General features: G+C 32.7%; 1 protein-coding gene across 1 annotated transcript in view; it reads right to left on the bottom strand.

Annotated features, from left to right (window-relative positions):
- LOC140448468 (uncharacterized) overlaps nt 1-14,456 on the bottom strand; it is a 375,096-nt gene that overhangs the window by 89,568 nt on the left and 271,072 nt on the right. Inside the window, exons 5-7 of the mRNA XM_072541545.1 lie at nt 7,051-7,238; nt 5,663-5,830; nt 5,136-5,401 (exon numbers count right to left, since the gene is read on the bottom strand). Coding sequence (XP_072397646.1) covers nt 5,163-5,401; nt 5,663-5,830; nt 7,051-7,238 — 595 coding nt within the window. The 3' untranslated portion in view covers nt 5,136-5,162. The remainder of the gene's footprint in view (nt 1-5,135; nt 5,402-5,662; nt 5,831-7,050; nt 7,239-14,456) is intronic.

Raw genomic sequence — 14,456 nt, 5'->3', positions numbered from 1 at the left:
GAAGAACTTAGATTTGTAAATTTCAGGTCGTTCTTGATTTACATTGCTTTGTATGTTTGGCCTGTCATCTTGGAACAATTCAGTTATACAGTTACTCCATTTCAAGTATTTCTCGTTTATCAATGATAACTTTTTCTGCATTATCTACTAGAGTATTAGTTTTTTTCTTATTAAATATATAGGCCAGCAACTTGACGAACTTTCTTGATGCATATTGAATATGTTATGCTTCTGTATTCGTCTGTCTTATCCTTGTATTGCCTTCTTTATTCTATAAGGTCTCTAGTATTTCTTCCGTCATCCTTTGTTCTTTTTTGAATATATTAGTTACACTATTTTCTTTTATTATCTTGGTCATATATATTCACGAAATAATTTCCATGTTTTCTCAACATTTTTTTTTGTTCTCATTTTTTCATGTAATTGTTTACATTATTTACAATTTTACTTTTGTTGACATCTGAAAAGGTTTGGTGCATCAGTAAAATTCTCTTGCTGACTTTTTTTTTCTCTACTCGTTTTAGTCCGATTCTTGCATCGGCGACTAAAGGATTGTGATTAGATATAAAATCTACTCTAGGCTATGTCGTAACTCTACTGATATAATTCCTAAATCTTTTGTTGATAAGAATGTAAGGAAGATGTAGGTATGTAAAAAAAATCAATTAGATTTATTGCTCCTCTGTCCATGGGTTTGTCAGCCACTCAGATCTTTCATTACTAGCATGCGAATAGCAGACGAAGAGGGTTCCAGAATTATTAAATCACTTGCATCAACCTCGTCTTCGTCGCGCCAATAGCGCACAATGCAGAGAATCTTATTTGTGGGATGTGAAATAGATCCTACTAGTTACATAATATATTCTATTCTTGAGGTCGCACCGTAGTGATGGACAAAAGAAATCATAGGGTACCTTCTTAAATCCTTTCAGTGGAGGCGACAGATCAACGGACAACCTTAAAAGAAGTAGTGAAAACTTGCATGCTCTTTTATCTAACTGACTAAGTACCACGAGCCTACTTGGGATTTGATGGTTTGGGTACAATGGATACAGGGAATCCGGAAAGACAGATTTCAATGCACTCCTCGAGCGGCAATAGCAGCATTCATCCGCGTATTTAATCATTTGCAAGAAATATTGCGATTTACGTACGTCTGTGCTGTACCATGCTAGATTAGGTTCTGCTGGATCCTGCAAGCTATCTTTAGACTTTCTATATTCCACCGAAACATTATTGTTAATTTTTACATTTTTTGTTTTTTTTTTAGTTAATTTTAAGAATTCATATCTTTCTTCAAGCATATTTAAATGTTTACATAATTTCTTACTCTGATGGCATTAATATTATTAATAAGATCGTAACATACATTACAGTATACCTTAAGGTTTATATTAATTTTGAAAAACATATTTAAGTAACAAAAAATTAAAACGATTAATATTGTTACACCTTTTATGATCAACGATGTTGATTGAATCGTTTTTAACCATTTTCGGTGCTACCTCTAACACAAATGGTTTGCAACGTGAATTCTTCAATTACTAGATACATCTAGTTAATATTAATTTGACTACCTTAAGAGGTATATCTGATTATTGGTGTCATTATTACATAAATGGATTTCTCAACGATTCTTCAAACTGGTTATCAGACAAAAAAGGCAATTTTCAGAAAATCTTCATTTTATCAATTATATCGCCGGTATCTGTTTCAATTTACTTTGGATTGATATGTGGATGTCTTATTTTAGGTATGGAAAAAATTGTCGGAAAGATAAAACGATACAGTTAACGATGGTTGTACCTATTAGTTTTTTCGGATTGGTGATTTGAACGTAATTGAGGAAAGAAAACAAAACATTGTATATATGCATGTTCAATTACTCGATTAATAACAGAAAATTTTCAATATATTGAGATAATCGAAAAATAATAATGAGAGGATGCAGGATCCTGATCGGATAAATCAACGAATTGCAAAACTGTTATTTACTTTTATATAAGAATGACAGCAATCTTTATTAATACCGGAGTAATCTAACAGATAGCCTAGGATATTGATGGTAGGGAGGGAAAATAGAACCCTTCCATAATAGAAAAAACAGAATAAAAGCTACAAATAACAATATAATAAAAGCAAATAAGAAACCGGTGTAGAACTGGCTATTCCAGAGAAAAAAAATATCCGTATTATGTACTCTTACAAAATATCACGAAATATAAATAACTGGAATTACCAATAAATATAAATAATGCAAGTATAGACCACATTGACGCCAAATTCTGACCAATAAAAATATTGTAGAAAATAATATGTAAAGCCAAACGGAAATAAGAAAAACGCCCAAAGACAAAATTAAACAAAATAATTTGAGGACATAGCACAATAAATATGATTTTAATATCAATAAAAGTAAATATTCTCTATTATACAGAAGATGGATTACATCTTTGAGTCTTACTCTGTTAAACGCTTTCTTAGGTCAATCAGATACAGAAATGCTGGTCTATTATACTCTAGTGATTTCTCAGTAATTTGCTTTATAACGAATATTGAATCTGTACACGATCTTCCACTACGAAAAACCTGTTGTTCATCTGCTAAACTTATCCTCTGATTTATTAGCACTTGCAAAATTTTAGTTGTAAGTTTTAGCGTAGTATTTAATAAGTTTATACCTCTGTAGTTTCCTGGCTGTTTTTTATCTCCTTTTTGGTATAGAAGAATTAGTTAGTTCGTTCTCCATTCTTCCGGTATTTTATTGTGTTTTATAATTTTATTAATTAACGTTATTAATTGTTCTGTCATTGCTGCTCCACAATATTTCACTAACTCGTTTGGTACCCCGTCTATACCTGCTGCTTTTCTGTTCTTCAGGTTTTCAAATATTTTCTGAACTTCCTGTGCATTTATATTAAGTTCTTCATTAGTGGTAATTTCTGCTGTTTCCGGTTCTAGCATCGTTTGTTCTTTATCTGCATATAGCTTTTTTTAGGTACTCAATCCACGTAACCTTTTCTATGTGTTTTGATTCTATTAGTTCCTTTACCTCTGTTCTTTGACCTTTTATGAAGCGCAATATTTCCTTTTGCAGACCGTAAAAATCATGTTTCATTTCTTTCGAAAAGCGTTCCCAGTGATCATTTTTTGTTTTTCTTACAAGAGCATGTGTTTTGTTTCTAATTGTCTTGTAATTATGGTTGACATGTATTTCAAGTAAGCTTTTTTCTTTTCTTTATATTTTTACTTCACTTCTGTACAAAACCATGGAGTTATTTGTCTTGAAAAACGATTTATTTTTATTAAATTTATATTATATTACTAGATTTATATTTTTTTCACCACAAACTTCCTTGGCCGAGGCTAAGATATTATACTTAATTTTTGCCCAACTTTCTTCGACTCCATCACTCTCTGTGATATGTGTTTCTGCTTTTTTCGGTTATTCTTTTTTGGAACAGGTATCTTATGGAGTCACCCTGCAAGCTTTCAACTTTTATATTTGTGGTGTATTCTGGTGTTTTGTTATCACGTATATGTTTTTATTCGGATTTTGCACAATACAATGTCCATATTTTTTTCTAGAAGCTCTTTTGTAATTTCCTGCTCTCTTGTGTTTAGAGACTTTACGTTCCAAATACCGATGCAAAGTATATTTCTCGTTTTCCATAAATTCATTGTCCTCTTTCTTGCGTTAGTCGTCGTAATGAAATCATTTCTGTTCCGAGGCATAATCCAGTTTCTATGAGCTTTATGGTTTTAAAGTCTATCAGTAGGGTGCTAACCTGACTGTAGACACCCTCCTCCTTTATCCGGGCTTGGGACCGCCAACAGTTCTGTCTATACCCTGGCCGCTTAAAACATGGAATCCAAGGTCGCATGATCACTCAATGCAAGCATCGACAGGCGCTCGAAACTAACCTTATGGGAAACTGTTTACACCGTCATTATTTGTGTCATGATACTATAACTTAAATGTTTTATGTATCATGATTTGTGTTTCACTTTCGCTGGCTGGTGAATTTTGTAAAAATGTTTAAAATTAATGTAAATCAATAACCTCTAAAAAACGGTATAAATATATTATAGCAACATTGTTAGTTCGTTTTTGTTGAGCGGTGTAAACGTGGGAAAATTGGTAACATAGGAAGAGGAATATTTAAGAGTGCGTGCCATTCACATGATCATTCCATCTTTTCAGCGGCTCAACTATAGCTACTTGATCTACCCAAAAAACTGCAGGCTGAGTTATTCTTTTTGTATAGTATATCAAAATACCTTTAACATAAGAGAAGTTAACACATTTTCACAAAAATCAACTATGTAATAAAGATCGTGTTTAAAAAAAATATCACTAATTTTAATAAAAAAATAAGCTTCATGTCTGTAAATTTTGGCTAATGATAAATAAAAAAGTATTGCACATAAGTATTGAAATATTGACATATTATCATCAAAACAAACGACATGAATGATCAATAAAATGAAAAAAAAAATAATAATAATAAGCCAAACTTGGTACTGTAAGCGCTAATATGACCCGATCAAAAAGTAAATTTTGGTTAAATAAATACCATTCCTAATAAATTTCACCGACGCATACATTAATAATAATTTATCCTGACAACCAACATTGGACGGCGGAGAAGCAATCAATTTGTATTTTTAACCACACGCAAGTATGCATGATCGTATCTTCAAGAATCTGGTTATATTTAAATTCTGCAATTTGCCCACGATGCAAGTTGCAAGAAATCGTTTACTATTAAAGATCTTCAATTTATCAAGACGACAAGGACAATTTTCATTAAACAAAAATGTAACGATAATCAAAGCGATCTGTTTACTGTCAGTTAACCGCAATATTTTAGATACATTTATTAGAAAGATAATTCCATACTAAAAAATGGGCTTTACTGATATACATACGAGTAAAAAGTTGTATTTTACCTAAATACGATGATTGTTAATTTTTTTTACAAACAGCATTTTATTTTTGTATTTTGAGAACGATTTCTGAAGTGGAAATTGAAACGTCATAAACGTATTTTAACCTTTAATTGTGGCTTATTCCCATTTAAATAGTAATTAAGCATTTTATTTAACTTATTTCATTTGAATTAAATTCCTACCTGTTATTTAGTCCTGCTCAGTAATATCTATGACATACTCTTGCGTTCTTCGTCATGTCGTTGGTTCTTTGGATCAGACCCAGCGTTCGGATGTTTCAGTAAACATTTCTTGTAATGTGTCCTCATATTGCTACTCTGGGAAAAAGCCAGTCCGCATTTTTGGCAGTTGTACGGCTTAAGGCCAGTGTGGAAGTTCATGTGAGTTTTAAGGTGGTGCTTTTTGGTAAAGCTTTTTGGACATAGATTGCAAGCATAAGGTTTTACACCTGAAATAGTATTATTTTACTTAACTTTATTTTACTTGTCAAAGATTTTTCGTCATAAACTCGTGCATTAATTAAACTTTGTCACTATTTCACTATTTTCCACTATTGCAACGATTAATAAATGCTTTGGTACAATATAAACTCAAACAGGAATAGGTCTATATACTTAATACTATAGACATAATACTATTTCTAAGCTATACACTTCTGAATTTTTTAATTTTTTTGAAATGAATGGTAATAATTTTTTAAGTTACCTACCTGTGTGTAGACGAGCATGCAAACTCATATTTGACCTATCGGCAAATGTTTTCCCACATTCTGGACAAGAATATGGTCGCTCTCCGGTATGCACTCGTTGGTGTTGTTTTAATAACATTTTTCGTGAAAAACTCTTTGCGCACGTAGGGCATTCGTGTGGTTTTACTCCTGTAATTAAAAGTAAAATCGTGTAACGTATCAGGGAGAAGAGAAAAAGAGAATAGAACAGTAATTAAACACAAAAATTAACTTATCATCAGATTACGTCCTAGTTTTAAAGTAAATCGGTTTAGTTTTATTTCCAATTGGAAGTCGCAAATACATATAGTTCTTTGTACCTCATCGTAAATATTTATAAGCAAAGTAATTTCCAATTATTACCAATATCAAATCGAATGGCTTGGAAAACGAAAACATTCACATTTAGCCACTGATAGCCATTTGATAAATTTTGTAGCTTTTCTATGTTTGTTTTTCATAGGTTTATCTTTAATATATGTATAGCCCTATGAATATAGAACTAATATCGGTCGCTAATATCCTTTTATATCATTTACGACCAACTTTTTGATTTTTTTGTAGTATATGCTTCCCGTATATAATTTCTTTGTTCTCATCCATCTTTATATTTTTGGTTATATCCAGCTCAATTAAATATTAATTTTAAAGCGTATTTGATAGCGTCTATCGTTTTGGTTATGCTCAGTTTTTATTTATTCACCTTTCTGTCTTAAATTGTTATGACTAACATCTTTTCTTTCTATAGCTCTTTGCGTTTTTTTGCTCCTTATCCACGTCTGGGTTCTATATGTTAGAACAGGTACGACACATATGTTGAAAACCTCCATTTCTAATTATTGCAAGTGGATGTAATTTGTTTAAGATATTATAAACTCCTGAGCTCAAATAAACAGGATATTTTATCTTTCACATCCTGTTGATAATTCTTTGGCGACACTTCGGTAAAATAAATATATGAATGAATCGTTATGAGAAACAGCAAAAAAAAAATAGTAAACACCACGTGAGTAATTCAACATCAACAGGAAATAGCATGTCCTCGATTTTATAGTAGGCCTTTTTTGAATATATTATAATAGATTTTTTTTTTCTAGTTTAATTATCAAACATTTTCTGTATCATCTTGATAATATTAAGTGAGATAATGGGAGACAATACGAAATAATATAAAAAGACTGGTGTGATAAACAAAAAATTAACTTTGCTGAGAGGGCACAAAAAAAAAGGTTGACTAAAAATCAGAAAATAAGTAGGTAGGAAATACGTTTGTTAAATTTCCAAGTAAACGAAGATATCCAAAATAACTAAATTGGACGTGAATATACGTATAGTGCAAGTAGTAAACTAAGGAAACATAAATAAGTAACCTGTATGTATCCTGGTGTGCATGTTGTAGGCGACTCTCTGATTGAATCGCTTCGGACAATGAGGACAAGCGTACTCTTTCTTATCTCGATGTATTTTCATATGGCTCGAGAGGTAACCTTTGTCGTTGAATACCTTCCCGCATTCAGAGCATTTCGCTGCGAATTCTTTTGTTCCCTGGTGTATAGATCTGGAAAAAATATGATATACTTGATTTATTTAATTATAAATACAATGGCATATACGGAAGCTGCTGTATAAGCTATAAATTATAACAGTACGAGTGTAGAAACTTCGATACGTTTAATGTATTAATTCCTCCATGTTAAAGTGTTTTGTTACAGCACATCGATGCTATGCATACAAATTTAAAAATAAAAAAGTTGCTCGTGTTGTTGGAAACAAGGATAGAAAGAGGGAGCACCTTGAAGAAAAAATTGAACAGCTCTTTATGTTACTCTTGTATGTATCTTTATAATTAAACTATTCTTTATAAATATGGTAATAAACTTTTATCTAGTATTTTTTTAAATATTTAAAAGATGGACTTTAAGCTGACACAAAAAAAGCTTTTGGAATACGGTGAACTAGACAATTTATATATATATATATATATATATATATATATATATATATATATATATAATATGCTTGTAATGAGACAGATTGCGACGATTAAATAAAAGAATTATATCCTACCGTAAATTTTTTTATTTCAATTCATAATTGTATGCAAAAAATAATAACTAATCATACCTGACATTAGATTTATATACACATTAAGATAGATTTTTGTTATCACAAAAAAACTGGTTCTTTACTTGTCTACTACGTCGTAAATATTAAATATAAATACTATCTCTTAGGCAGAGATTCTTTCGGTAATAAAAAAAATAGATTAAAGCGATTTTATTGAGTATCTTTTATATTAACACCTTTTGTCGGTATTAAATCCAAATGTTGTATCAGGTTTTGTTAAATAAAAAAGTGCGATGACTATGCTGCATAATGAGTCCTAACAAAACTGTGGACACAACATGTAGCGGTTGCCGAAATAATTTTAAAAATGTTTGTCTAACGTATAAATTCATAAAAAAAATGTGTGCGTAACATACTTTTTCAGATTTCTTGTTTAAGTTTACGCATAAAGACCACCATTGTCAAATATAAAACAATTGTTTTTAAACCTTTTCATAGATTGTTCAATGAAAACATGAATAGAAGTTGTAAGCGATTATTAACTCAACAAATTAAAAAAACGTAATTTTAAATATTAATATAACATTGATACACGCTGAGTAAAAATTTCTGAAAGAATTGAAAAAAGAAATAAAAATAGAGCAGAAATCAAAATACTACTAAATGGGTAAAAAATTAATACATTATGTGTATCAACAAATGAAAGTGAATACAAAAAAAAACATGGAGAATTATTAAAACCAAAATATATTTATTTTCTGATTTTTCTAGCAATGACACCCTTCCGATAGGGATCAATTTAATGAGTTACACTAGCCGTTACACATCTCTTAAACGTTATATTTATATGAGATTAGGCCATAATCGATTGTAATGAAAATTACATTTTTAACTACTGTTTGAGTTTCGATTTTCACTCCGGAAATCGTTTTAAAAAACTGTGCGAAAAGTATAAACAACGAGTTTTTAAGCGGGTTATGTTTTTCAAAACTAACTGTTCACTTATTAGTTAAAAATGTAATTTTCACTACAATTAATTGTGGTTCATCCCATATAAACATACTATTGAACTCAGACATGCCACAAGAGAACATTTTCATAATTTCCATCTCTTTAAATTTACGATTCTCGATTCTTAATAGATAATGTATATCCGTGACCTAATAATATCTTTTTTATATATTTTTTTTATCTTTGAACCACGAGAATTTTCTTTTTCCTAAACTAGTTTTCTTCACACTCTTTCCTTTCACTTTGGACCGTAGGAAGTTATCTTTCGCTTTTCGGTAAATGTGACCTAGATAACGATTTTTAATATTTCCTAAAAGTTCTTTACTGCTCACCATAATTTTTAAACCACTTTCGTTATGTCGCTGGTTTGACAACGATCTTAGTTAGGGATTATATTTTCTTGTTGTATATATTACGGTTAAAACGCGAATATTGGATAATACTATCGGATAATTTTATTTAATTTATTTTATTCTAGTTCATACAAATATTTTAAAATAAAAAATTGTCTAATCGATCCCGTCGTTCTCGAGTTGTTATAAAATAAAATATATAAAATTTTAATAAGAGGATATGTATTTATATTATGTATATTATGGTGTACCGCAAGGTTAGTACACCCGTCTCGATTGTGTGAGTTACGCTAAATAGGATTTCGAGCTTGTGCAAAATAGGCAAATGTAAAATATCAATAAGGTCAACGCATAGCAATTTTGAAACTGATTTAAATTGTTAAGCTTTGAGTCAAATTATGGGAATACTACCAGGATACTGGTATGTAAGGGATAGTGATGCGCAATACATAGCCTCTCAATTTCAAATGTCAACCTCACCTGTCCGTGAGATGATCTAGATCATGATCATCCGGTACATTCTGCTAGATAACAAACGAGGCTCTGGCGTCCGAGTGATTGCCAGTTTAAGCAATCCCCCAGTTACTGACCAACAGCTTCGGGTGGAAGAGTCAGTAAGTGGAAGGGCATCTTCTTGTCCTAAAACTGGAAAATAGAAACTCACAAAAGCTTGCAAGGCCTCCTCGGTCGTCAACATGCGAAAACCCTGCAAAGTAGCGACTTTTAATGTTAGAAGTCTACATTCAGTGGAAAAGTACATAATGCCGTTAAAGAAATGAAAAGGCTGAATATAGATATTTTAGGAATCAGCGATGTCCAATGGCCCGACTCAGGAAAGATAAAAATCAACAATAAAACAATATATTATTCAGGAAATCAAGACGGTTCACACTGATATGGTGTCGGGATAATATTAAACAAAAACATTGATAAGACTGTAATAATTTTCACTCCATACTCCAACAGAATTATACTCTTACAACTAAATCAGAACAAACCCAAAATAAACATCCTACAAGTTTATGCTCCAACTGTGGACAAACCAGAGAACGATATTAAAACTTTCTACGAAGACCTAGACAACATTTTAAAATCCAATAAAATTCAAGATGTAACAATTGTAATAGGAGACTTTAACGCAAAGATTGGGGAAGAAAAAGTAGAAGAATGTACAGGAGGATATGGTCTGGGCAACAGAAACGAAAGGGGTGACAGGCTTATCGAATTTTGCCAAAACAATAATTTTGTTATAGCTAATACATTATTCAAAATGCAAAAGAGAAGACTATATACCTGAAAGTCACCAGCAGATCCAGAAGAGAGATTTGTAAGAAACCAAATAGACTATGTATTAGATAGACAAAGATACAGAAACGCAATTATATCCCCAAAAACCTATCCAAGTGCCGACATAGGATCAGATCACAACCCAGTAGTGACCAAAATTAGGCTCAAAATGAAAATAATAAAACGAAGAACAACAAATGCAAAAATCGATACAAGTAAATTAAGGTACCCACACATAAGGCAACGCCTGGCAGATGAAATCAACAACGGATTAATGAATGTTAAAGAACAAATTCTGCAAAATACTATGGTTATTTCACTATGATAAAAAATGGTTATTAATAAAGACAGAAATAGATAAAAGTCAAAATGAAATTCTGATACCAACCAGATATAAAAAGAAGCCGACGGAAGAAATTTTAGATTTATTGAAAGAAAGACATCAATATAAAAACAAAGATAATCAGATGTACAAAAAGTGGATAAACAAATAAAATACAGAATTAAGAAAGCGAAAGAACAATGGTTAAAAGAACAATGCGCAGAAATAGATGAATACCAGAAAAGACATGATAGTTTTAACACACATAAAAAATTTTAAGAATTAACTTACAACAATAGAACAACCACAAATTAAAGAGATGGACAGAATACATCAATGAACTGTTCAAAGACAATAGAACAGAACAGATGAAGAAAAAACAGCAAAAATGGTAAAGCAGTAGGTCCAGACCAAATCCCTATAGAAACCTTAAAATGCATAAATGATGAAGCCAACGATTTCCCCGAATGATAAAGGTAGTAATGGGTTCGGAATAACACGTTAAAGATATTCTGAGAAATAAAACCAAACTTCTGGAGAACAAAGCCACGGAAAAATTCTCAATAATTGACGACAAGACGCCCATCCAACAAGTACGTTTAAAAGAACTCCGAAGTGAGCTATAAACTCGCAAAAATAACGGTGAACATGACTTAACTATTAAATACATCAACGGCACTCCCAGAATCACGAAATTTTGTTTATAATTTTTCTACCGACAAATTTAATGACTGGCTATTTCTATATACTAATTTAGATTCACTTTCCGCTAAGTTTGACGAATTTGTATGCACAGTGCAACTTCTTAAACCGGACATTATTTGTATTGCCGAATCCTGGCTTAAACCCACAATTCCTGACTCCTCTGTTAATATAAATGGATATACATTTATTTATTTATTTATTTATCGTATGGCAATTACAACACATTTAGAACAAATACACAAACACTAGTAATATAGGTATTTGACAAACTTTAAATAGTTACAAACAAACATCAAGTGTATTTGTATAATCAATTGACTCTGAAGTTGCAAACAGGAAGTCTTCAGGGCTACCATTGTAGGATCTTGAGGGACACTCTTGAATAATGTGGTCGATGGTTTGGTTCTCCCTACAGTCACATTGAGGAGACGGGTTCTTTCCCCATTTATGTAGCAAGTATGCACATCTGCCATGTCTGGTTCGGATCCTATTTAGAGTGGACCATGTTTTGCGTGGAAGATCAAAACCTGGTGGCTTGTGGGTAATGCAGGGCATGTTATTTTGCCATTCGTTTCATTCTTGGGACCATGCATTCATGATGTTGAACTCCTCATGTATCATTCTTGCCGTTTTCATTGGTGGTTTTCTAGAACGGAGACGGGTATTTCGTGCATCCTCGGTATCTTGGTGGATCGGCAGGTTTATATTGTTCATGATCTTTTTGTATTCACGTGTAAGTGCGTCGACTCGTCGTAAATGTGGAGGTGGGATGTGACTTAATACTGGAAGCCATTGGGTGGGAGTTGATTTAATTGTACCAGTTATCATCCTCATAGTGCTGTGCAGCTGATTGTCGACCTTTTTTACGTGTGGACTGTGTAGCCAGACTGAAGCACAATATTCAGCGGTCGAGAAAACAAGGGCTAAGGCAGTAGAGCGGAGAGTAGAAACAGATGCTCCCCAGGTGGTACCGCAGAGCTTCTGTATAATGTTATTTCTTGTACTCAACTTTTGGGCAGTTTTTGTTAAATGCTCGTTAAATGACAGCGTTCTGTCTAGTGTTACGCCCAGGTACTTCGGTGTTTTGTTGTGGGTAAGTGTGGTATTTTCAAACCGTATGTTGAGTTCCTTTCCAGCAAGTTTATTGTTCAGATGAAAGCAACTAACTTCTGTTTTGGATGCATTTGGTTGAAGTCGCCACTTGCGAAAATATTTGGCCAATATATATAAGTCTGCCGTCAGAACTTCTTCAGACGTTTCTAGTATTCTGCATCGTGTAGCGAGGGCCCAGTCATCGGCGTATTCGAACTTTCTTGACTGTGTTTCCGGCATATCTGCTAGGTATAAGCTAAATAGTAGTGGAGAGAGCACTGACCCCTGTGGTAGGCCATTCTTAAGTTTCTTTGGTAGGCTGATATCTGTGCCCATCACTACTTGAAACATTCGGTCGTTGAGCATGCTATCTATTAGGCGTGCTATTGGTTTACAGGGGATTGCACGCAGAATTTTGTATATAAGGCCCTCTCTCCATACTGTATCGTAAGCTGCCGAGAGATCAATAAATGCCGCTGAAGTTTTAAGTTTTCTTTGGAAACCCGCTTCGATGTAGGTGGTAAGTGACATTACCTGGTCTGCACAGCTTCGTTCTGGTCAAAAACCCGCTTGTTCAACTGGGATCGCCTGGAACACTTCGGTACTGATTCTATTATATATAAGCCTCTCTAATAGTTTGTAGATGGCAGAGAGAAGCGCAATTGGTCTGTAGTTTTTTAGGTTGTCGGCGGGTTTGCCTGGCTTTAGTATGGCTATTATCTTAGAGCGCTTTAGTTCTTGTGGAATATTTCCAGTTACCATGATGTCTGTGAAAAATCGAGCCAGCCACACTTTTGTATACTTGCTACTACTATTGATATATAATATATCGTAAAGACATAGAAAATCATGTGGGGGGCGGTGTATGCATTTACTTATCTAATATTATTACCACAACTTTCAAAATTAACATTAAGCTAATAGATATTACTGGAATAGATGCAATTCACTTATCTGTTACTAAAAATTCAAACCTAATACATCTCATTACAGAACCTACTAGATTTAGAAATAATAACCAACCTTCTACTTTAGATCTAGTGCTTATTAATGACGAACAGCTGATTTCATCTCTCGAAGTCAGTTCTCCTATAGGAAAGCCAGATCATGCAGTTATAACGGCTTACATTCAGTTCAATCAAATATTACCCCGCAAAAATAATATTGTAACATATGCTACTACCGACTTTTCTGAAGTGGACATTGAACTCTCTCAAATCGACTGGCATTTATTTTTTGCAAACTTAAACGACTCCTCATTAATGTGGACTGCATTTCTCGATAAAGTCCACAATATAATTTCTACAAAATAAATACCACTTTCCGTAAGAGTTATAAAAACAACCTTAAACCCTGGATAAATCGAACAGCAATTAAACAAATTAATAACAAACGACATATATGGCGAAAATTTAAACACACCGGGCTTCTTAGTGATTTCCAAAGCCACCGCAGATTTTTAAATAACTTAAAAACATCTCTAAAAACCCAAATACAAAATTTTGAAGCAAATGTTATCGAAAGCGATAACATTAAAAAAGTCTACAAATACATGCGTTCCTTCATGACGTCTAAAGTTTCCATTCCTCTACTTCAAAAATCCAACCAGACTTTATGCTCTTCTGACAAAGAATCTTCCGAAACTCTCTCTTTAGCATTTCCACAGGTTTTTACTAAAGAATTGAATGATGTTTATCTACCTGCTATTAACTGTAATCGTGTCGGCGCATCCATACAGCAAGTTGAATTCATAGTGGATCATGTCAAACAACACTTAATTAAACTTCGCACAGTCGCTTCACCCGGTTTAGATGGTTTAACACCAAAACTGTTAAAAAGGTGCACATACACGCTTGCAATACCCTTAACGTTAATTATGCAAACTTCTTTCATCCAGAACTCCCTACCCCCTAGTTGGAAATTAGCTTTCGTTACCCCT

This window comes from Diabrotica undecimpunctata, chromosome 8 (assembly GCF_040954645.1).
Source record: "Diabrotica undecimpunctata isolate CICGRU chromosome 8, icDiaUnde3, whole genome shotgun sequence".
Lineage (NCBI taxonomy): Eukaryota > Metazoa > Arthropoda > Insecta > Coleoptera > Chrysomelidae > Diabrotica > Diabrotica undecimpunctata.
The sequence above is the reverse complement of the archived record's forward strand: the minus strand, read 5'-3'. Positions and strand labels throughout refer to the sequence as shown.